The sequence below is a fragment of the Panthera uncia genome, chromosome A2 (genome assembly GCF_023721935.1).
Source record: "Panthera uncia isolate 11264 chromosome A2, Puncia_PCG_1.0, whole genome shotgun sequence".
NCBI lineage: Eukaryota > Metazoa > Chordata > Mammalia > Carnivora > Felidae > Panthera > Panthera uncia.
This window is the reverse complement of record NC_064816.1, coordinates 78,557,272-78,579,898: the sequence shown is the minus strand read 5'-3', so window position 1 is coordinate 78,579,898 and position 22,627 is coordinate 78,557,272. Positions and strand designations below refer to the sequence as shown.

The window sequence follows — 22,627 nt, the reverse complement described above, 5'->3', positions numbered from 1 at the left end:
TACAGCACATACATGCAAAGGAAATTCACCTCGACTGGAATTGTGATTTCCTTGCTTTTATGTATGTGTTTTCTTTCTTTCTTTCTTTCTTTCTTTCTTTCTTTCTTTCTTTCTTTCTTTCTTTCTTATGTCTGTTTTCTAAGTCACTACAGTTAACATACTATTTTGACTATTAAAATATTAAATGGTGTATTTATTTTTTTAAAGGAAAACCTTCACATCAAATTGGATTCATGAGCTGTGGGCAACGATGACAGCACAAGAAATAATTTCAACTAACTTGTAAGAAATCAAGTCAAATTTAATTTCTACAATTAAATGGACTTTTTTTTCTTCTTAAACACTCAACTACTTAACTGAATGGTCAGCTAACCACTGAATTAACTATAGAAAAATATTTTTTTAATTAACCAAGTTGTTAATTGATTCCCACATGTCCCATCAGCAAGTCCCCTTTCTGGCCCACAGCAGCCTTTTCAACACACTAATAGGCATTACAATCAGACCTACTGGATAAGAAAAACTACCTTTGGTGTTCTGTCTAAACTAAAAAAAAAACAAAAAAAAACCAACTTTGAACTATTTAATTAACCTGTAAATTTCTGAGTCTGGGAAATTTCATTTACTCTTTATAACAAATGTGAATGCAGATAAAGTCACTTCAAGAGATAAACTGATAGCAGTTTTATGAAATAAGTAGTAGGATTCTAAGTGTTTTAGAAGAATCTAATGTAAAATAAAAATTCAGAGAAGAAAAACTCTGATTCAGACAGCTTTTACTATTTGGAAACCCATATAATGACCTATCTCATTTGGTAATTCCAAAAATTAGGTTTCAAAATACCATACATCACCCATATTATAATGCCACTTATATTCCAAAGTACTTAAATATTTGGAAAAATTTTTTGTACCTGCAATGAATACAAATAGGCACATCTTCATGTTCTTGGTATTTCCTCATTAAGCTTATCATGTCCAGAATGGAATCAAACGATGAGGGAACATCATGATCTGGCCAGTTCACGTAATGAAACTGATACAGCCTACGAGATTCCTTCAAGAAAAAACAGAAATTCAACAATTATAAAAAGACATTACAAATTTTAAAGCATGCAGAAAAGCTGCACATCTGACTTTACTGTCATTTCTGAAGTTTTTATGTGGTATTTAACACTGCCTTAAAAAAGTAAATGATAGGCTATATTTATTGACTATCATACATCAAGTCTTAATCTAAGGGCTTCACATGTAACAATTTATTTATTCCCCATGTAATTTTATGAGGAAGGTACTGTTAATAAAATGTTATAGGTAAGGAAACTGAGACAGAAAGATTACATAACGTGCCTAATGTTTCACAGCAAGTGACAAATGTAGGATCTGAACTCAGGCACTCTTATCTCCAGAGCATGCATGTTAACTCTAACACTATGTATATTATTTGGTAATCCACAGTAAAGGGATGAGCAATATACCATAAGCACAGTGTTTGAATCTATTGTAATTAGAAAACTAATAGGGTATTTAAACTGAAAAAGAAAATTAGAAACAAACTTGTCCAATGCCAAACCCACTTCCTTATTTTAGATGAGTGGTTCTCAAAGTATGGAGTGCTGGAACCATGTCTACTTGTAAAAAGGAAGGTAGGCTGTGGAAGTGTGTTTCAAATGTACCAGCTGAGGAACAACTGTGCACTTGATGGCCATGCTTAATTGTTCATAATGGCTTGAAAAATTAAGATAATAAAAATACAGAGATCTTGGAAGAAGCTGATAGCATTTTCTAATGTCCATCAAATTTTTGATTTCCTAGAAAAATTATCATTTATCATTTTTTTTTAACGTTTATTTATTTATTTTGAGACAGAGGGAGAGAGAGAATCCCAAGCAGGCTCCACATTGTCAGTGTAGAACCCAACGCAGGGGCTCATTCTTATGAACTGCAAGATCATGATCTGAGCCCAAATCAAGAGGCGAATGCTTAACTGACTCAGCCACCCAGCCGCCCCAAGCAATTATCATTTTATATAGTTCTGAAACACGGAAGTCAAGGGCCTCAAGTGAAAGCAATATATATCAAAATGAAGATTTAGCTTTGATGGTGGTTCATCTATGTCTAAAAAGTTGTAAACTAGCAAAAGTGGGTAAATAATTTGGAAAGAATGCTATAATCTGCTTAATGTAATAGAGAAAAAAATATTTATGGCAAATAGATACAATAAATTTAATTTAGGGAAAATTGTTTTAAGTAAGTCAAGATTTATATTACTTTAATTTGATAAGCTCAAGGCTCAAGACACTAAATAAAAATTACACTTTGATTTTCTTCACTATTTTACATAAGGAAATTTGCTAATTATTTTAGTTAACTATGTAAGACCAGATAGCATGCAATTTATATACCTTCTCTTCAAAAATTTCCTTAGAAACGGTCTCTAAATGGAAAATACTTACATTTTGAAATTCAAGTAAGAGTGTCCTAATGAAGTAGTCTGTTCTTGCTTGTTCAGCTTCCTAAATACAGGAAAAGTGAGTCAGTGAGAACATTGAAACCAAAACATCCACACACCAAAACAAACAAAAACCACGTATTTAAAGTCTACAATATAAAATTAACCTTTGAAATTCCAGATATATCTAGTAATTACAAAAACAACCATTCTAAAAGTCACTGATTTGTCTACTCAACTTTGCTGTTCTGATGGGCAAACAGGTAAATTAATGGGCAAGGCAATATTCTAGTAAATCTTTATTTACAAAACAGGCAGTGGACTAGACTGACCTATGCATAGCGTGCCCACGTCTGGTCTAAGTGGTTACATGCAGCGACATGCAACCAAGTTCCTCCTGGCTAGTCCTCCGTGTCCCAACACTTTACCCTCTTTCTCATCCCCAAATCAAAAGTGCTCCTGATACTGTCTTTTCTCAGTCTCAAAAACTGATTGTCAAGAAGTCAAGTCATGTACTATGGTTATTTTCACCAGCTTGCTTTCTAATTACAAACTTGATTTTTATTTACATCAGTAATAACAAGTCCTGAGTTGCTGGAAACAACCACAAGACATACAAATTACTTTCCATCTGAAATATTGAAAGAAGAAATTTGCTTCTTCAGTATGGATCAGTCCCAATATTGACAAATCAAACCAGCTATCGCTAATCAAATCAAACTTATTCAAAAGATGATTAAATTATCATTTCGTTCACTCTGAAAAGTCATCCAAAAAAGGTCATAGTTTTCCAAATTATAATCCATTTCTTTACTCATTATAGTAAAGTCTTTTAATTTTTATTTATTTATTTTTGAGAAAGAGCAAGAGAGTGAGAGAAAATATGCATGTGCGAGCAGGGGAGGGGCAGAGAGAGGAAGAGAGAGAATCCCAAACAGGCTCCATGCTGACACTGCAGAGCCCAATGTGGAGCTCAGACATACTAACTGTGAGGTCATGACCTGAGCCAAAATCAGGAGAAGGATGTTTAACTAACTGAGACCCTCCTCTACTCATTATTTTAAATGTTGTTTACTATTCTTGATCCCCAACTCTTCAAAAATTTCAACTCATTTAGCTGTTGAATGTTAAGCACTATACATTTTCACTTGAATTGTAACATTTAGTACAGATATCTTATTGTATTCAAACTTAAAAATGTTCAACACAACTACATTGCACAGAAAATAGATTTCCTGAACAGTTCAGGGGCATAATATTGTAGAATACTTTATAGATTGGTGAGAGGGGAGGTGTTCTCTCACAGAAATACATAATGTGGTATGTATTGGTTTTTATCCATTCCAAATAACATGACATGCAGTAGGATTTAAAATTATATTTAATCCACAAACAGTTAATTCTAACCAGGACTTAAGAATACTGGCTGCTTATTAAATCCAGGCAGTTCAACTATGTGTTATAGTTAACATTACAAAAATCGCATTGTATTTATAAAGCAGACTGTCCACACACCTCAAGTCCTTTCTACAGTAGAGCAACCTAGAAAGCAATAAACTTTGTATGGAATTTAAAAGTCATTAAGTAGAAATAATTCATAAAACCATGGACTTCTTGAACTCACCAGTGAAAATAAAATCACAGAAATTATATTTTACTTAACCATGGAAAACATAGTTACAAACCAGCAATTCTCAGTTGGAGAATGTAACAGTTAATTCCATGTGTCAATGTGGCTGGGTCACAGAGCGCCTAGATGTTTGGTCAAACATTATTCCTTGTGTTCCTGTAAAAGTGTCTTTGGGTGAGATTAACATTTAAATCAGTGGACTCTGAGTAAAGCAGACTGCCCTCTATAGTATGTATGGGTGGCCCTCCATCCAGTTAGGGCCTGAACAGAACAAAAAGACCAACCTCGCCCGAGTGAAATTCTCCACTAGCCTACTTTCATGGGCAAGGATGGCTCTTCAGTTCTACAGCAGACTGTCTTTACACTAGAACTGAATATCAGCTCTTCTGGGTCTCCGCCTTGCCTACCTTTTAGCTCTCTTGGCCTCCAGACTAGATCTAAAGCACAACTCTCCTGAGTCTGCAGCCTGGCTGACCACCCTACAGATTTTGGACTTGCCAGCTTCCATGATCCTGTGAGCCAGTTCCATATAATAAATCTTTTTCTCTGTATATATGCATATCCTACTGGTTCTATTTCTCTGGAAAACCCTAACCAATACAGGGAAGTTATTTAATTCTCATCTATGTTCAGTCATGGTCTTTGAGTATGAGTAAATAAGACAACATATTTCTTTCAGGTGATTAAGAAAGATGCCATTGGGTGTAACCAAAAAGCAAATTGTTGGTTCTATTCTAAAGTTCACGTATATTTTACTTCCTTTTTAAAAAATGTTTCCCTTCATTCTTTTTCCTTTAAATTCATTTACTTAGATTTCTGCTGTGTTTTAGAACTTAAATTTATTAACTCATTTCCAAAGTTAACATATTAGGTATATGTTTTAAGTTTCATAATAAATTATCTGCCATATAGGATCAATCTTTCCTTCTAGGATAGCAGTTCTCAAACCCATCTTTGTATATAATTATAACAATTCTGGATAGCATAACGAACGTATGAAAGATTATCACACAAAACTATACTTCAGTCATCAAGGGTCCTTCCCATTTCAGTTTGAAACTACTTTACACCAATTTTTCTTTTTTCTCTTTAAGATCTTACTTTTAAGTAATCTCTACACCCAACATGGGGCTTGAACTCACAAGCCTGAGATTAAGACGTGGTTCACTGACTGAGCCAGCCAGTTGCCCCACCTTTATACCAGTATTCAAATAGAGCACTCAAGGGGTGCCTGGGTGGCTCAGTCACTTAAGCGTCCAACTCTTAGTTTTGGCTAGGGTCATGGTCTCCTGGTTGGTGAGTTCAAGCCCTACATCAGGCTCTGTGCTGACCATGTGGAGTCTACTTGGGCTTCTCTCTCTCTCCTTCTCTCTGCCCCTCCCACACCCTCTCCCTCTCAAAGTAAATAAATGAACTGAAAAGTTAAAAAATAGATCACTCAAAGGACAGTTAAGTTACTGTTTACTTTTTTAATTAATGTTCATTTTTGAGAGAGAGAGAGAGAGAGACAAAGAGAGCAGGGGAGGGGCAGAGATGGAGACACAGAATCCAAAAAAGGCTCCAAGCTCTGAGCTATGAGCACAGAGCCCGACAAAGGGCTTCAACCCATGAACCGTGAGATCATGACCTGATAAGAAGTCAGATGCTTAACTGACTGAGCCACCCAGGCGCCCCTGTTTACTCTTATATATGTAACACTTATCATCAGCTTATATACAAAGACTAACACTAAATTAACATAATAAGTTACTAGGAAATTACACATTTATGAAGTCATTTTCAAAGTTAAATTTAAAGCTGTATAAAAACAAACATTATTATTAACATTTATTATAATTAAGTACAGATTTATGTGGAAATACTGAATGCTTGGCTTATGTAAAACTAGGTTCATTCCATATTATATTCTTCAGTCTAGCATCCCAAATTTCTGATTAAATAATATGTATATAAATAGGTACTTACACAAGAAATTTTAAATGGTGCAAATGTTATAGGTTCTTCTCCATACAAAGGCCAATAGCGTTCACATTTTTTCTGTTATTCAAACAAAAAGAAGTTAATCCATATGATAGAATTTTTCTTGAACTTTTACAAATATTTTGTGCCCAATTATTCAGCTTCTTGCCCTTCCCAGAAAACACAGAAACTGACATCAGATTAAAAAAAAGTTTACTTTAACTCATGTACCATATTAGTATAAGGAAAATTCAAATCACCACATAATTTGTTTTCTGAGTTTGATGTACGTGTCATAATTATAGAAGACCACACTTAAGTTTTACTTAATATTTATTCTCTGTAAATATATTAGCACCTCCAACATTGAAGTCTTTGGAATTGATGCTGGAGGGGATCACAATGGTTTTAAAACTAATTTCACTTGGACACAGTATAAAAAACACCCATGTTGAAAACTTCATATTAAGAATTTTGTTCTCTTTCCTTCTGAAGATAGTATGAACAAAAACAAAAAAATGTAGTGGTATTATCTGACAGAAATCAGAATATTCAAGCTATAACCTGATAATTAATAAAAATTATTTTATTGAACTCATTTTCATTTGCTCAATTTTATTCCTGTTTTAAATTACGTCTCTATTTCAGTCCATAAATAATATTCTACTTACAACACCATTAAGCATCTGAAGACTAAGTAATAATATGGTATCTGTTAAGTGTATCATAAAATGAAATGTAAAAATGTAAAAAAAAAGGTTTATGTGCCTTTTAGAGATTATTATGTTCCTTGTATCAAATAAAACCAATGGCAGAACACAAAAAAGAAGTATCTACTTAGAATATAATAAAGGACCAGGAACATATATCCCTAGAAATGATGAAACGGACACTCCACAGTTATTTTAAGTGTTAACAGGTATACATACCCTTCCCATCTCAAATTCTCGACAGGCCATTACAATGATCTAAAAAGAAGTGGGGGATGGGATGAGATGAAGAATGTATCAGCTAAACACAATTTTACTTTTTAAAATAAAATACAAATTCCAAGAATTACCTTTTATTCCGAACAAAATTATACCTGGCCTGTCAAAATAAGTAGGTTTTTAAATTTTTTTTTTAGTGTTTATTTATCTTTGAGAGAGAGAGACAGACAGAGCGTGAGTAGGGGAGGGGCAGAGAGAGAGGGAGACACAAATCTGAAGCAGCCTCCAGGCTCTAAGCTGTCAGCACAGAGCCCAACGTGGGGCTCGAACCCATGGAGCATGAGATCATAACTTGAGCTGAAGTTGGGCATTTAACTGACTGAGCCACCCAGGCACCCATCAAAATTAAGTAGTTTTAACATTAAAAGTAGGCATTAAAGCAATGTTCAAAATCACGCCTTCTATTTTTTTTTTTGAAGTTTGTTTTTTTTAAGTTTTTTTTTTTTTAATGTTTATTTATTTTTGAGACAGAGAGAGACAGAGCATGAACAGGGGAGGGGCAGAGAGAGAGGGAAACACAGAATCTGAAACAGGCTCCAGGCTCTGAGCTGTCAGCACAGAGCCCGACGCGGGGCTCGAACTCACAAACCATGAGGTCATGACGTGAGCCGAAGTCGGATGCTTGACCGACCAAGCCACCCAGGCGCCCCTGAAGTTTATTTATGAGAGAAGGAGAGACAGATAGCACGAGTTGGGGAGGGGCAGAGAGAGAAGGAGACTCAGAATCTGAAGCAGGCTCAAGGCTCTGAGCTGTCAGCACAATGCCCGACATGAGGCTTGAACTCACAAACCATGAGATCATGACCTGAGCCAAAGTCAGATGCTTAACTGACTGAACCACCCAGGCGCCCCAAAATCACACCTTCCAAACAAGGGATAACTATATAGCAACAAATTAAATTGGCTTCAATTAGCATTATATATGAATTAAATTTTAGGACTTTTATAGATCTACCTCCGACTTGAAATTATATTAAAATATCACTTTTAGGGTATTTACTTACCCAACCAAAAAGCACCATGAAATATTTTAAACATGTTTAATAAAATTATCTGAAGGTTTAATGCATTTAATACTGTCTTTAAACATAAATGTTATTGGATTTGCTTCCCCATCCCAACATTTGACAATGTTTCAAACATATAGCGAAGTTGAGATAATTTTACGGTAAATACTGTATAGCCACCATCTATAGTCTACCATTAACATTTCACCGTATTTGTTCTATCACATAGCTATCCCTCTATCCATCTATATAAATCCATCTTAGTTGGTAGCTGTCTTATTAGTTGCTGACTTTAGAAAAGAAAGTATTATCACACTCTTCTTAAAATATTTTGACTAACTTGTCAGTGTTGAATGAGACATCCTAGACTTCAGTTTCTGTCTTTTTAGTAAACATTAGCAATAAGTAACATATCCTTATGGCTAGAAGGTCTTCTCATTCCATATTCAGTAAAACATCTTATGTCATTACATGTAATACTTCTCAAAATAGATTATGAAAAGTAAATTACTTACTACAACATTGTACTCCCATATCATCCTCCAAAAATCTATTACTGTATTTGCTAACGGTCCTTGGGTTGCCACATACGCTTTTGGCCCATAAACACCCTAAAATGGTTAAAAGTAAATTTCATATTTATTATAGTTACCAAAAATATTTCCTTACCTAAATTTTAATGTTTAAATTTTCTTAGTAATACTCCTCTTTTCACTGGAAGTATGTCCAAATAATTTTAGCACATAAAAGCATGACAAAATATATTCAATTCATTTCAGCTTTTTGTGAAGTACTATTTTTGTGTATGTATTAGACCTGGCACACAGAATTAATAATTAAACTGCTTTATGCTAATTTACAAATTATTATTTACCTGTCTCTTCAAAAAGTGCCTAATACCCCAATACATAGTCCATAAAGCTAACTGTACAGAAACATAAAAAGCATGCTTTGATTCTAAAAACAAGAGTAAAACTACCTAATAGTTCCTTCTTAGCCAGATTCGTCCATAGATACCTTCAATTATCTACTCAATTTAAAAGATTTATTGTGTGCCTATTATATATATATCTAACAACAAACCTGGGAATATACCAAATAAAACAGTGGACTAAAATACTAAAGCAGCACATAGTTGAATCACACGATAAATCAGTGTTACTAAGTGGAATTAAAAACTACAGCTTTTTTTGTTTTTAAATATTTTATATTTAAGTAACCTCTACACTCAACATGGGGCTTGAACTTACAACCCTGAGATCAAGAGTCAGATGTTCCACCGACTGAGCCAGCCAGGGGCCCTGAAAAGCTAGAACTTTTAACAAATGTCCTTACAAAATAGTATCAACATAACAACATCTGAAACAGCAAACTACCTACAGATTAGTTTTGGGTTTTGCCATAATTTTAATAAAACTAATTTTTTTGGGGGAAAAAAGTTTTTATTTTAAACCATGACAGTTTATTGTTGACACAGGTAATATTAATATTACCATATACCTTGTACCACCATAATATTTTGATCAACAAAATATTTTTTATATCTATAAATACCAAATATAAAATAAGTAATTATTATACTGTCATTCAAAAACAAAGAACAGCTAATGGAAAAAAGTAGTCTTTTATTTAATCAAGTAGCATTTTGCATTTTTTTTAAGTTTATTTATTTGGGGGGGGGGGGAGGGGCAGAGAGAGAATTCCAAGCAGGCTCCACACTGTTAGCACAGAGCCCAACACAGGGCTCAAACTCATGAACACACCAAACTGTGAGATCATGACCCAAGCACCTCAAGTAGTAGTTTGCACTGGTCTATTGACAGCTATGTATGAACATGACTACTTTTCACCTAAGAGTATCTAAAAAAGGTTCTCTACATAAGGATTGTATTTAATCTTTTTTAAATTTTATTTAAATCCAAGTTAGTTAACATATAGTATAATAATGATTTCAGGAGTAGAATTTAGTGGTTCATCACTTACCTAACACCCTGTGCTAATCCCAACAAGTGCCCTCCTTAATGCCCATCACCCATTTAGTCCATCCCCTCCAACCCTGACCCTCCACTAGCAACCCTCAGTTTGTTCTCTGTATTTAAGAGTCTAATGGTTTGCCTCCATCTCTATTTTTATAAGACTGTATTTAATCTTATATTCACTTGTATTGCCACTTGAAACAGACAGTTGCCAAAAGGTTTTCATCTAAGTTTATATTCTGTAATTTTAAATCAGTATTACCCAGTAATTCTATCTAGCCCTGATAATTTATCCTAAGAAATGATTCAAAAGAATAACAATGTTCACTGCAATATTACCAACAAGAAAAATTGGAAACAACCTATATAGTTCAACAACAGGGAACAACCATGTATGTGCATTTCTGTACATTTGTGTACATAAACTTTGTCAAAGGGACAATGGAGAAGATAATTTAGTAACCAGTAAACTGTTTATAAGCTTTAAATGTAAAAAAAAAAAGAAACAAAATAGAAAACCATCTCAACTTTCATGAAACTGAGCAAAACTCTAACTTTATGAGTAAGGTTAGAAGGAAATCACATATGTGATGCGGTGTGTGTATAGACGTACAATGGAGTATTACTCGGCAATCAAAAAGAATGAAATCTTGCCATTTGCAACTATGTGGATGGAACTGGAGGGTATTATGCTAAGTGAAATGAGTCAGTCAGAGAAAACAAAAATCATATGACTTAACTCGTATGAGGACTTTAAGAGACAAAACCGATGAACATAAGGGAAGGGAAACAAAAATAATATAAAAACATTGAGGGGGACAAAACAGAAGAGACTCATAAATATGGAGAAGAAACTGAGGGTTAGTGGAAGGGTTGTGGGAGGGGGGATGGGCTAAATGGGTAAGGGGCACTAAGGAATCTACTCCTGAAATCATTGTTGCACTATATGCTAACTAATTTGGATGTAAATTTTATTGTTAAAATTTTTTTTTTTCAACGTTTTTTTTATTTATTTTTGGGACAGAGAGAGACAGAGCATGAACGGGGGAGGGGCAGAGAGAGAGGGAGACACAGAATCGGAAACAGGCTCCAGGCTCCGAGCCATCAGCCCAGAGCCTGACGCGGGGCTCGAACTCACGGACCGCGAGATCGTGACCTGGCTGAAGTCGGACGCTTAACCGACTGCGCCACCCAGGCGCCCCAATGGATGTAAATTTTAAAAAATAAAAAATAAAATTAAAAAAAAAAAAGGAAATCACATAAAAGTGTGATTTTATTTTTCTTCGTTTTCTTCCTTTTTTTTTTGCTCTTGGTATTTAGGAAATTTAAAAAATTTTTATAAAACTATTATGCAGGAAGACATTAAGTAGGGCAGAGAAACACCATTTGAAGTTAATACATACCTTAATAAAATTTGCATTGATATAGTCTGAATCTTGAGAAGGAGTCTTTAAAGTCAACTTAACTCGGCTGTGATCGACTACAAGGAAAAGAAAAAGGATTTCATAAATTATGTCCTGTTGGTAGACAGGTGTTTTCTAATAAGCCACAAGTAAGATTAAATAAGTAATTCAAAATATTGTCTTTAAAAAACAATTAATGAAAATTGACTCTAGATACCAGCAGGGTAATTTCTAACATCATATTTATAGAAAATAAGTCTATAGTAACAAAAATATGATGATGTAAAGTTGTGTTTTAAAGCTGTAATCAAAATAATCTCAGGAACTCTTTTAAAATACAAACTCCTGGGCATCATCCCACATTTGCTAGACAAGAGCCCAGGGTGAAGACTCTGCAGTTTTTAACAAGCATTATGAGGTAGTGAACACTAACCAGTGATGTACAAGCTCATTTGCCAAAATTCTTATTAGGAAATGTAGCTTTCATATTTCACAAGAAATTATAAAAATTAATTAACTATGATAAATAAATGAATTATGATGATGCATAAAAAGTGCTCAAGGGGTACCTGGATGGCTCAGTTGGTTAAGCGTCCGACTTCAGCTCAGGTCATGATCTCACAGTTCGTGGGTTCAAACCCAGCATTGGGCTCTGTGCTGACAGCTCAGAGCCTGGAGCCTGCTTTGGATTCTGTGTCTCCCTCTCTCTCTCCCCCTCCCTCTCTCTCTCAAAAATAAAATAAAACCATCTTTAAAAAATTAATAAATAAGTAAAGTGTTCAATAATGCAGTTGGCAATAATATTATTAAGTAATGCAAACTTAAGGTAAAAAACAGTTTACAATAAAGTTCAAAAGTGTAAACTTTATTACTTTTATAAAATTGTTACTTTATTTTTTATAATTTTTGAGAGAGAGTGAGCGCTATGAGTGGGACAGAGGGAGAGAGAGAGAGAATCTAAAGCAGGCTCCACGCTCTGCCGAGCTAGACATGGGGCTCAATCCCACAACACTGGGATCATGACCTGAGCTGAAATCAAGAGTCAGACGCTCAACTGAGCTACCTAGGTGCCCCTGCAATTTTATTTTATCTAATAAATTATTTATTTTTCATAATTTACATACAAGTTAGCACACAGTGCAACAAAGATTTCAGGAGTAGATTCCTTAAGCCCCTTACCCATTTAGCCCATCCCCCTCCCACAATCTTTCCAGCAACCCTCTGTTTGCTCTCTATATTTAAGAGTCTTTTGTTTTGTCCCCCTCCCTTTTTTTATATTATTTTTGCTTCCCTTCCTTTATGTTCATCTGTTCTGTCTTAAAGTCCTCATATGAATGAAGTCATATAGTTTTTGTCTTTCTCTAATTTCACTTAGCATAATACCCTCCAGTTCTATCCACATAGTTGCAAATGGCAAGATTTCATTCTTTTTGATCGCCGAGTAATACTCCATTGTATATATACATATACATATATATATATATATACACATATATATATGTATACACACACACACACACACACACCACATCTTCTTTATCCATTCATCCATCAATGAACATTTGGGCTCTTTCATACTTTGGCATTGTTAATAGCGCTGCTATAAACATTGGGGTGCATGTGTGCCTTTGAAACAGCATACCTATAACCCCTTGGATAAATACCTAGTAGTGTAATTGCTGGGTCGTAGGGTAGTTCTATTTTTTTTTTTTTTGGGTAGTTCTATTTTTAATTGTTTGAGGAACCCCCATACTGTTTTCCAGAGTGGCTGTATCAGCTTGCATTCCCACCAGCAATGCAAAAGAGATCCTAAGAGATCCTCTTTCTCCACATCCTCGCAAACATCTGTTGTTGCCTGAGTTGTTAATGTTAGCCATTCTGATGGGTGTGAGGTTGTATCTCACTGTGGTTTGATTTAAATTTCCCAGATGATGAGGGATGTTGAGCATTTTATCATGTGTCAGTTGGCCATCTAGATGTCTTCTTCGGAGAAGTGTCTGTTCATGTCTTTTGCCCATTTCTTCACTGGATTGTTTGTTTTTTGGGTGTTGAGTTTGATAAGTTCTTTATAAATTTTGGATACCAACCCTTTATCTGATATGTTGTTTGCAAATACCTTCTCCCATTCCATTGGTTGCCTTTTAGTTTTCTTGATTGTTTCCATCACTGTGCAGAAGCTCTTTATTGTGATGAGGTCCCAGTAGTTCATTTTTATTTTGGTTTCCCTTATCTCCAGAGACATGTTGAGTAAGAAGATGCTGTGGCCGAGGTCAAAGAGGTTTTTGCCTGCTTTCTCTCCTCTAGGATTTTGATAGCTTCCTGTCTTAGGTTTAGGTCTTTCATCCATTTTGAGTGTATTTTTGTATTTGGTGTAAGAAAGTGATCCAGTTCATTTTTCTGCATGTCGCTGTCCAGTTTTCCCAGCACCATTTGCTGAAGAGATTGTCTTATTCCATTGGATATTCTTTCCTGCTTTGTCAAAGATTAGTTGGCCATATGTTTGTGGGTCCTTTTGTAGGTTCTGTGTTCTGTTCCAGTGATCTGAGTGTTTGTTTCTGTGCTGCAATTTTATTTTTTAAATAATATATGTATCTGATTTTTTAAAATGAGATTTAAGAAAAAAGTATAAAATAAAAAGTAATCCTCCCCCATCCATAAAGTCCAGGTCTCTCCTTCCCAACAAAGACACTTCTAAGGTTCTTTTTTCCTTCCAAAAGTAATTTTTATGCATATACCTACATACTTAGAAAAACTATGCAAATGCGTTCATAACATATACATGTTCTGTATCTCACTTTTCAGTTAATTGTATAACCTGGAACTCTTCCCAGAGCTAATACAGATCTATCTTGCTCAATGTTATATGAAATCCATTATAAATAGAAATCTCATTATTTATTTAACCAGCTACACTACTGCTGGGCCATTTTTTCCTATTAGAAACACTACCACAATGAACTCACTGCTATAAGTGGTATAGGGTAAGTTTCTAACAGAAGAAAAAAACTTATCTTCTAAAAGGTATATACAGACTTAGACAATTCAGATGCTATATGTGAGAGTGACAGGATGTTATACCTTTTAATAGTTAACTTCTAAAAAGTAAAAAACTCAGACTTGTATTTCTTGAACTATGCAAATGGTTGTACATTTTCATACAGTTATTGGTTATATTTATTTTACCATAAGTTCTTGTTTATATCCTCTGCACATTTTTATCTATGTCTATGTTTTCCTACTGATGTATATGAAAAATTAGTCTTTAGTACATGTAGTGCAAATAGTTTTGTTCTAGTTTGTGTTGATTCTTAAAAACTCTTTATTTAGAGGTGCCTGGGTGACTCAGTCTGTTGAAAGTCTGACTCTTGTTTTCAGCTCAGGTCATGATCCCAAGGTTGTGGGATCAAGCTCTGCTTCGAGCTCTACACTGGGCTCTGCATTGAATATGGAGCCTGCTTAAGATTCTCTCTCCCTCCTTCTGCCCCTTACCCCAGCTCACATTCTCTCTTTTAAAAAAAAAAAACAAGCAAACAGCACCCTTTTTATTTAGAACTAATTTTAGAATTAAAGAAAAATCGCAAAAATAGTAGAGAAAATTCCTATATCCCTCACTCAGCTTCCCTTAATGTTAATATCTTACATAACTATCAGTTATCAAAATCAGAAAATTAACATTGTCACACAACTAGTAATTAAACAACAGACTGCATACAAATTTCACCAATTAAAAACAATATTTTTCTTACTAGGATCCCACATTTAGTTGTTACTTCTCCTTAGTTTCTTCCAATCTATAATAGTTCCTTTGACTAATTTTTTTCCTATGTTTGGAATGAGGTTTTGCATTTTGGTAAGAACACCAGAGAACGATGATGTGTCCTTCTCAGTGAGAAGACACACCAAGGGGTTTATGATGTCAATGTCCTATTACTTGTGATGTCAACCTTGGTTACTTGGTTAATAGGTGTCACCTGGTTGTCTCCACTATAAAGTTAATATCTTTCTGTTTGTAGCAATAAATATTTGGGGGGAGATACTTTGAGCCTATGAAATCCTAAAGTAGTAGGAATGCCTAATATTCATGAGTCTCTAGATTAGAAAGAACCACAACATGTAATATGTAAAATGCCACCATCACATTACAGTCCTTCCTAATCCAGAGACAATGAATATTAAAGGCAATTAAAATACAAAATGACGAATACAAAAATGGTAATAAGATATGAATAAGACTTCTTAACAAAACTCTTAAAAGTCAGCTAATGAATAACTAATTTGTCAATGACTCAAATTTTATCTATCAGTACTAAAAGCCCAGTTCTGCTGAGTTTATTAATTTTTGGTGAAATCTTTGGAAATCTGTAGGAAGAGAAATCTAAGAAAGACATACTAGCCTCCAATTCAAATTAGTTCTCTCTTTTCTATGATTCCAGGAAAGAGAATATGTTTATCATTTCACTTGATGTTCTGATAAATATTCACTAGTTTGGATAATGACAGTTAAGTAACTACACACACTTCCTCTCCCCATGTCTGCCAGTAATGAGGGGTCCCAATTAATTACCCTTAATCATGTGGCATATTAGCCTCTAGTCAAAGTATCTCAAACATAGGACTTTGTACAATAATTGGTTTACCACTGGATCCTCAGTAAATGTGTCTGGGGATTGTGAATCCAAATGACAACAGTGGCTCCCAAATAACAGTCAAAACTGGTTTCAGGCTGCTACATGCAAGCTGGTAATTTTTTAAAAATATTCTATAATGGAAAACTGTATGCATATACAGGAAAATAATGGTATAATGAATCCCCATATAGCAATTACCAAGTAATTAAGAAATTATTAATAATTTCAACATTTTTTAAAGTTTTTACTTAAATTCCAGTTAGTTAACACACAGTGTAATATTAAATAATTTCCACACTTGGCACGCCTGGGTGGCTCAGTCAAGTGTCCAACTACTGATTTTGCCTCAGGTCATGATCTCACAGTTCGTGAGTTTGAGCCCCACATCGGACTGTGTGCTGACAGTGCAAAGCCTGCTTGGGCTTCTTTCTCTCTCTCCCTCTCTTTCGGTGCCCCTCCCGCTCTCTCAAAATAAAGTCAACTTAAGAAACAAACAAACAAATAATCTCAACACTTTGCCGAACTTATTTCATCTATCTCTAGTCATATAACATTTAGGGGCTAGGGAAAGTTAATTAAAACACAAAATTTCTAAGTACCATATTCTTCAGTAAGTTTGATTCAGTAAGTTCAAGATGGGGCAGAAAAATGGCTTAGTCTAAAGCACAAGCAAATTTTGTAGTCAGTGCTTTATACTACACAATCATAGGCTATTACTGCCAATTTTAAAAATCAACAGGGGCTCCTGGGTGGCTCAGTCAGTTGAGTGTCCAACTTCAGCTCAGGTCATGATCTCACGGTTCGTGAGTTCGAGCCCCGCGTCGGGCTCTGTGCTGTCAGTTCAGAGCCTGGAGCTTGCTTCAGATTCTGTGTCTCCCTCTCTCTCTGTCCCTCCCCCACACACGCTCTGTATCTATCAAAAAGTGAATAAACGTTAAAAAAAAAAAAATCAACATTAGGTTGGTTAGACAACGTGTCATCACGTTGGTGCTTCAATTCTTCACTGGTGCTCCTAGTAAGTATAAACATATATAGAACTTAAAGAATATTAAAGAAATGAAAACAAGCAATCCTCTCCATGTTTTTGTTTTGTTTTGTTTTGTTTTGTTTTTTGCTGACTGCCACTACAATCTCCCAACAATCCAATTCCAAACAGATAAAACCAAGATTGGCCACACAGGAGACTCTTCAAGCAGCAACTTTTTTTTTTTTTTTTTTTTTTTGGTCAAACAAACATCAACAACCTATGGCAACAAAAAGAAAAGTATTTGAATATCGTTACCTCCAAAGAAACTGAAATTTCCTACTGGCTAAATACTATGTCTCAGGAGAAAAAAAATAATCTTAATAATTAACATTACAATACACATAGTACACTGATCCATTACTTGTAAAAACAGCTAGCAGCTCGGTTTTAGCCCTCTCAGCAGACAAAGCACAGATCATTCTTGACACAAGAGTATCTAGATATTTCTTAACTCTGAAATTGGCCTCAGTATTTTTTTTTTAACGTTTATTCATTTTTGAGACAGAGAGAGACAGAGCATGAATGGGGGAAGGTCAGAGAGAGAGGGAGACACAGAATCTGAAACAGGCTCCAGGCTCTGAGCTGTCAGCACAGAGCCCGATGCGGGGCTCGAACTCACGGACCGCGAGATCATGACCTGAGCCGAAGTCGGACGCCCAACTGACTGAGCCACCCAGGTGCCCCTGACCTCAGTATTCTAGTATAAAATAAACCAAATCTCCAAGACAGCTCCAGAAAAACCTACATAAACTTTGGACAATAATGATACTACTTTTAATGGATCACAGGCAAAAATGTCTGCTCTTGCCACTTCAAGTCAACATTGTATTAGAGGTTCTAACTAATACAATAACGCAAAAGACACATTCAGATAAGAAAGGAAGTAGTAAAACTGTCATTATTTGCAGATAAAATGACTCAGTATGTGAAAAATCCTAAAGGATCCACAAAAAATTACTAAACTAATAAATGAGCTCAGGAAGGTCATTGGATTAAAAAAAATCAATACATGAATAGAAACTAGATTTCTGTGTGCTAATAATAAAGAACTTGAAAATATTTCATTCAGATAGAAGAATTTAAAGAGTAAATACAACAAAAAAAGGTTCCGGAAGACGGCGGCGTAGGAGGACGCGGGGCTCACAACGCGTCCTGCCGATCACTTAGATTCCACCTACACCTGCCTAAAGAACCTAGAAAACCGCCAGAGGATTAGCAGAAGGGAGTCTCCAGAGTCAAGCGCAGACTAGAGGCCCACGGAAGAGGGTAGGAAGGGCGGCGAGGCGGTGCGCGCTCCACGGACTGGCGGGAGGGAGCCGGAGCGGAGGGGCGGCTAGCCGGCCAAGCAGAGCCCCCGAGTCTGGCTGGCAAAAGCGGAGGGGCCGGACGGACTGTGTTCCGACAGCAAGCGCGACTTAGCGTCTGGGAGGTCATAAGTTAACAGCTCTGCTCGGAAAGCGGGAAGGCTGGAGGACAAAGGGAGGGAGAGCTGCTGAGCCCCCGGACGGCAGAGCTCAGCTTGGCGGGGAACAAAGGCGCCAGCGCCATCTCCCCCGCCCATCCCCCAGCCAAAATCCCAAAGGGAACCAGTTCCTGCCAGGGAACTTGCTCGCTCCGCGCAAACACCCAACTCTGTGCTTCTGCGGAGCCAAACCTCCGGCAGCGGATCTGACTCCCTCCCGCTGCCACAGGGCTCCTCCTGGAGTGGATCACCTAAGGAGAAGCGAGCTAAGCCTGCCCCTCCACCCCCCGTGCACCTCGCCTACCCACCCCAGCTAATACGCCAGATCCCCAGCAACACAAGCCTGGCAGTGTGCAAGTAGCCCAGACGGGACACGCCACCCCACAGTGAATCCCGCCCCTAGGAGAGGGGAAGAGAAGGCACACACCAGTCTGACTGTGGCCCCAGCAGTGGGCTGGGGGCAGACATCGGGTCGGACTGCGGCCCCGCCCACTAACTCCAGTTATACACCACAGCACAGGGGAAGTGCCCTGCAGGTCCTCACCACGCAAGGGACTCTCCAAAATGACCAAACGGAAGAATTCCCCTCAGAAGAATCTCCAGGAAATAACAACAGCTAATGAACTGATCAAAAAGGATTTAAATAATATAACAGAAAGTGAATTTAGAATAATAGTCATAAAATTAATCGCTGGGCTTGAAAACAGTATACAGGACAGCAGAGAATCTCTTGCCACAAAGATCGAGGGACTAAGGAACAGTCACGAGGAGTTGAAAAACGCTTTAAACGAAATGCAAAACAAAATGGAATCCACGATGGCTCGGCTCGAAGAGGCAGAGGAGAGAATAGGTGAACTAGAAGATAAAGTTATGGAGAAAGAGGAAGCTGAAAGAAAGAGAGATAAAAAAATCCAGGAGTATGAGGGGAAAATTAGAGAACTAAGTGATACACTAAAAAAAAATAATATACGCATAATTGGTATCCCAGAGGAGGAAGAGAGAGGGAAATGTGCTGAAGGGGTACTTGAACAAATTATAGCTGAGAACTTCCCTGAACTGGGGAAGGAAAAAGGCATTGAAATCCAAGAGGCACAGAGAACTCCCTTCAGACGTAACTTGAATCGATCCTCTGCACGACATATCATAGTGAAACTGGCAAAATACAAGGATAAAGAGAAAATTCTGAAAGCAGCAAGGGATAAACGTGCCCTCACTTATAAAGGGAGACCTATAAGACTCGTGACTGATCTCTCCTTTGAAACTTGGCAGGCCAGAAAGGCTTGGCACGATATCTACAGTGTGCTAAACAGAAAAAATATGCACCGAGAATCCTTTATCCAGCAAGTCTGTCATTTAGAATAGAAGGAGAGATAAAGGTCTTCCCAAACAAACAAAAACTGAAGGAATTTGTCACCACGAAACCAGCCCTACAAGAGATCCTAAGGGGGATCCTGTGAGACAAAGTACCAGAGACATCACTACAAGCATAAAACATACAGACATCACAATGACTCTAAACCCATATCTTTCTATAATAACACTGAATGTAAATGGATTAAATGCGCCAACTAAAAGACATAGGGTATCAGAATGGATAAAAAAACAAGACCCATCTATTTGCTGTTTACAAGAGACTCATTTTAGATCTGAGGACACCTTTAGATTGAGAGTGAGGGGATGGAGAACTATTTATCATGCTCCTGGAAGCCAAAAGAAAGCTGGAGTAGCCATACTTATATCAGACAAACTAGACTTTAAATTAAAGGCTGTAACAAGAGATGAAGAAGGGCATTATATAATAATCACAGGGTCTATCCACCAGGAAGAGCTAACTATTATAAATGTCTATGCGCCAAATACCCGAGCCCCCAGATATATAAAACAATTACTCATAAACATAAGCAACCTTATTGATAAGAATGTGGTCATTGCAGGGGACTTTAACACCCCACTTACAGAAATGGATAGATCATCTAGACACACAGTCAATAAAGAAACAAGGGCCCTGAATGATACATTGGATCAGATGGACTTGACAGATATATTTAGAACTCTGCATCCCAAAGCAACAGAATATACTTTCTTCTCGAGTGCACATGGAACATTCTCCAAGATAGATCATATACTGGGTCACAAAACAGCCCTTCATAAGTTTACAAGAATTGAAATTATACCATGCATACTTTCAGACCACAATGCTATGAAGCTTGAAATCAACCACAGGAAAAAGTCTGGAAAACCTCCAAAAGCATGGAGGTTAAAGAAGACCCTACTAACGAATGAGTGGGTCAACCAGGCAATTAGAGAAGAAATTAAAATATACATGGAAACAAACGAAAATGAAAATACAACAATCCAAACGCTTTGGGATGCAGCGAAGGCAGTCCTGAGAGGAAAATACATTGCAATCCAGGCCTATCTCCAGAAACAAGAAAAATCCCAAATACAAAATCTAACAGCACACCTAAAGGAAATAGAAGCAGAACAGCAAAGGCAGCCTAAACCCAGCAGAAGAAGAGAAATAATAAAGATCAGAGCAGAAATAAACAATATAGAATCTAAAAAAACTGTAGAGCAGATCAACGAAACCAAGAGTTGGTTTTTTGAAAAAATAAACAAAATTGACAAACCTCTAGCCAGGCTTCTCAAAAAGAAAAGGGAGATGACCCAAATAGATAAAATCATGAATGAAAATGGAATGATTACAACCAATCCCTCAGAGATACAAACAATTATCAGGGAATACTATGAAAAATTATATGCCAGCAAATTGGACAACCTGGAAGAAATGGACAAATTCCTAAACACCCACACACTTCCAAAACTCAATCAGGAGGAAATAGAAAGCTTGAACAGACCCATAACCAGCGAAGAAATTGAATCGGTTATCAAAAATCTCCCAACAAATAAGAGTCCAGGACCAGATGGCTTCCCAGGGGAGTTCTACCAGACATTTAAAGCAGAGATAATACCTATCCTTCTCAAGCTATTCCAAGAAATAGAAAGGGAAGGAAAACTTCCAGACTCATTCTATGAAGCCAGTATTACTTTGATTCCTAAACCAGACAGAGACCCAGTAAAAAAAGAGAACTACAGGCCAATATCCCTGATGAATATGGATGCAAAAATTCTTAATAAGATACTAGCAAATCGAATTCAACAGCATATAAAAAGAATTATTCACCATGATCAAGTGGGATTCATTCCTGGGATGCAGGGCTGGTTCAACATTCGCAAATCGATCAACGTGATACATCACATTAACAAAAAAAAAGAGAAGAACCATATGATCCTGTCAATCGATGCAGAAAAGGCCTTTGACAAAATCCAGCACCCTTTCTTAATAAAAACCCTTGAGAAAGTCGGGATAGAAGGAACATACTTAAAGATCATAAAGGCCATTTATGAAAAGCCCACAGCTAACATCATCCTCAACGGGGAAAAACTGAGAGCTTTTTCCCTGAGATCAGGAACACGACAGGGATGCCCACTGTCACCGCTGCTGTTTAATATAGTGCCCGAAGTTCTAGCATCAGCAATCAGACAACAAAAGGAAATCAAAGGCATCAAAATTGGCAAAGACGAAGTCAAGCTTTCGCTTTTTGCAGATGACATGATATTATACATGGAAAATCCGATAGACTCCACCAAAAGTCTGCTAGAACTGATACATGAATTCAGCAAAGTTGCAGGATACAAAATCAATGTGCAGAAATCAGTTGCATTCTTATACACTAACAATGAAGCAACAGAAAGACAAATGAAGAAACTGATCCCATTCACAATTGCACCAAGAAGCATAAAATACCTAGGAATAAATCTAACCAAAGATGTAAAAGATCTGTATGCTGAAAACTATAGAAAGCTTATGCAGGTAATTGAAGAAGATATAAAGAAATGGAAAGACATTCCCTGCTCATGGATTGGAAGAATAAATATTGTCAAAATGTCAATACTACCCAAAGCTATCTACACATTCAATGCAATCCCAATCAAAATTGCACCAGCATTCTTCTCGAAACTAGGACAAGCAATCCTAAAATTCATATGGAACCACAAAAGGCCCCGAATAGCCAAAGTAATTTTGAAGAAGA

The 22,627-nt window shown here is 36.5% G+C and overlaps 1 protein-coding gene and 2 long non-coding RNA genes across 8 annotated transcripts in view; 1 reads left to right on the top strand and 2 right to left on the bottom strand.

The window, feature by feature from the left end:
* The window catches only part of LOC125930808 (uncharacterized), a 1,876-nt gene extending 1,666 nt beyond the window's left edge, over nt 1-210 (bottom strand). The window contains exon 1 of the long non-coding RNA XR_007460253.1: nt 30-210. This is a non-coding gene — a long non-coding RNA (uncharacterized LOC125930808). The remainder of the gene's footprint in view (nt 1-29) is intronic.
* The window catches only part of LOC125930807 (uncharacterized), a 98,364-nt gene extending 97,874 nt beyond the window's left edge, over nt 1-490 (top strand). For all 3 annotated transcript variants that reach the window (XR_007460252.1, XR_007460251.1, XR_007460250.1), the window contains one exon: nt 208-490. This is a non-coding gene — a long non-coding RNA (uncharacterized LOC125930807). The remainder of the gene's footprint in view (nt 1-207) is intronic.
* PTPN12 (protein tyrosine phosphatase non-receptor type 12) overlaps nt 1-22,627 on the bottom strand; it is a 112,444-nt gene that overhangs the window by 40,156 nt on the left and 49,661 nt on the right. Inside the window, exons 1-7 of one of the 4 annotated variants that reach the window (XM_049642854.1) lie at nt 15,163-15,754; nt 11,417-11,493; nt 8,553-8,648; nt 6,971-7,009; nt 6,048-6,119; nt 2,457-2,516; nt 915-1,057 (exon numbers count right to left, since the gene is read on the bottom strand). In XM_049642854.1, coding sequence (XP_049498811.1) covers nt 915-1,057; nt 2,457-2,516; nt 6,048-6,119; nt 6,971-7,009; nt 8,553-8,648; nt 11,417-11,493; nt 15,163-15,175 — 500 coding nt within the window. In that variant the 5' untranslated portion in view covers nt 15,176-15,754. The other 3 variants (XM_049642855.1, XM_049642852.1, XM_049642853.1) reach the window with 3 other exon arrangements.